This window comes from Gymnogyps californianus, chromosome Z, assembly GCF_018139145.2.
Source record: "Gymnogyps californianus isolate 813 chromosome Z, ASM1813914v2, whole genome shotgun sequence".
In the NCBI taxonomy this organism is placed as follows: Eukaryota; Metazoa; Chordata; class Aves; order Accipitriformes; family Cathartidae; genus Gymnogyps; species Gymnogyps californianus.
The window spans coordinates 58482495-58484547 of NC_059500.1; the positions used below are offsets into that span (position 1 = coordinate 58482495).

A 2053-nucleotide genomic window follows, 5' to 3' on the forward strand; every position below is an offset into this window, starting at 1 on the left:
TGCGTGCTAGTAGAATTTAATAGTTATCATACTTTAAGACAGGGATTTGCTTCAAAAAGAAACAGACTGAAAAATCTTTCCCCTTTTAGCATTAGCTTACAGCTGAAGGAACAAGAGAGTAGGAAAATGCCAATTTCAGACAAGGTGGGGCTGTTCTTCTGCATATTCTGTATACATAGCACAACAGTTCCTCCTGTTCATTTCAGCATTCGCACATCTGCCTGTTTTGATGCAACACTTGGCTAATAACTACAAACACTGGAAAACACTGGATGAGTTGAAGTGCAAGAGTCTCAGGCTCCCATCAGAAAACAACTGACAGTAAGGCCAGAAAAACAGACCTCTTGATCTACCAGTTTCACTGTGAATCACTGACTGACTTGGCTACAAGAGGGATGGTGTTTCCTTTCCAGTGAAATTAAGACTGCGTGGCAAGAAGGAAATCTTTTATTCATCACTTTCAAGCTTCTCTGAATCCTACAGAAAAATGTTTTCAAAACGGCTACATAATCCACAGATGAGTAAGTGCTCTTTGGAAATAACATTTTGTGGCAGAAAATGTACTTCTGAAACTAATTTCTAACACTGAACATGCATTTGTCAAATCTTGTAATTGATACAACTGTATTCACTAACACTTCTCACAACTGTTTCTCAGACAGAGGGGTAATCTAGTCACCAGTAGAGTAAGAATAGGTTGACAAATAAGCATAAAACCTTCCCACTTATCTAGCATAAATTTGCTCCAATTCTGCTGATGTCCTTCAGCTCTCTGAACCATAGTTCTAAAGAGAACACGCACCATAGAACAAGTAAGCCTCAATAAATTGGATACAGTAAAAAACAAACCCTGCACCATTTAAAACAGCCTTCTTATTAGAGAGTCTCTCTCAGCAGCACCTGTTCTCTCTTCTTTCTTTTCCATATAAAAATCGTGGTAGGAGTCAAATTCCCTTAAAATTGGTCATATAATGGAGGAAAGTAAGCACATCCTGTATAATTGGTGCCATTCACAGGTTTCTCTGCCATCTTAGAGATGTCACCATGCAACGTTTAATCAAATTTTACACAAAAACCGTTGTGGTACTTGATCGACATCCCTTTTTATAAAGTGGTGTTTGTACACATGGTCGTCAATTTTATTAAGCTGATCTAAATTTTATGATATGTCCATATAATGTGCTACTTACTTACTTCTGGGATGAACCTGTCACTTTTTTAAAAGTTTCCAGGTTATAATTTGTAACAGCATTATAATTTGTACTGCTTTTTCCCTCCTAATAAAATGCTGGTTTGTTTTGTGATGTAAAAAGTATTTCAAAAGATGTAAATAAGTCAGAAATCAAACATAATTTTTCATTAGTTCTAAGATATGAAATTTATGCTAAAGCTTCCAAAGCACAAATGTGTATTTTTGTACACCTCATTTTAATCACATGCAGAACATGAACATGAGTTCAAATTTTAGACTATTCTGTTAATAAATACTAGCAGAACTGCTGATTTTTAACACTGTGCACTCCAGGCTGCAGGCAAGAGTGTCAAAGCTGTGGCTGCAGTTGAAGAAGCAGTCCACTACTCATTAAAAGGAAAGGTCTTGAGACATACTCTTTACCTCCCCGATACTGTAATCGAGAATTGAACCCAGTAAAGGAAAAAAAAAAAAAAAAAAAAAAACAACAAACAGTTTAGATTGCTGTGGAAGAAAAGTGACAATGATTGTTGTTTACTGCAGGTAGCTTACATAATGTGCCAACCTTTTTTGTATGTTTTGTACCAAGTTCTGAAACAAAAAGAAACATTGATAAAAATGTATGTGCAGAGAAATGTATATAAGCTATATTTTTGTTAGAATTGTAATAGAACCTTACTTTTGTCATAGCTAAGGCAGGTTGCTGTGTATTAAAATGCTGCATTGTGTATATTTGAAGAATGGTGTTTTTGGTGAAGTATGTTTATTAATTCTTTCTTATTATCATCTCTTGCAACATTCTTCAATAGATTTTTATTCAGATAAGTTGAACCTCTGGTTTTTATACTGTAAACTGTTTGC

At 35.1% G+C, this 2053-nt stretch overlaps 1 protein-coding gene across 10 annotated transcripts in view; it reads left to right on the plus strand.

The window, feature by feature from the left end:
• PDE8B (phosphodiesterase 8B) overlaps positions 1-1638 on the plus strand; it is an 83925-nt gene extending 82287 nt beyond the window's left edge. For all 10 annotated transcript variants that reach the window (XM_050912525.1, XM_050912526.1, XM_050912532.1 and 7 more), the window contains one exon: positions 207-1638. In XM_050912525.1, the coding sequence (XP_050768482.1) occupies positions 207-319 (113 nt within the window). In that variant the 3' untranslated portion in view covers positions 320-1638. The remainder of the gene's footprint in view (positions 1-206) is intronic.
• The last annotated feature ends 415 nt before the right edge of the window (positions 1639-2053 follow it).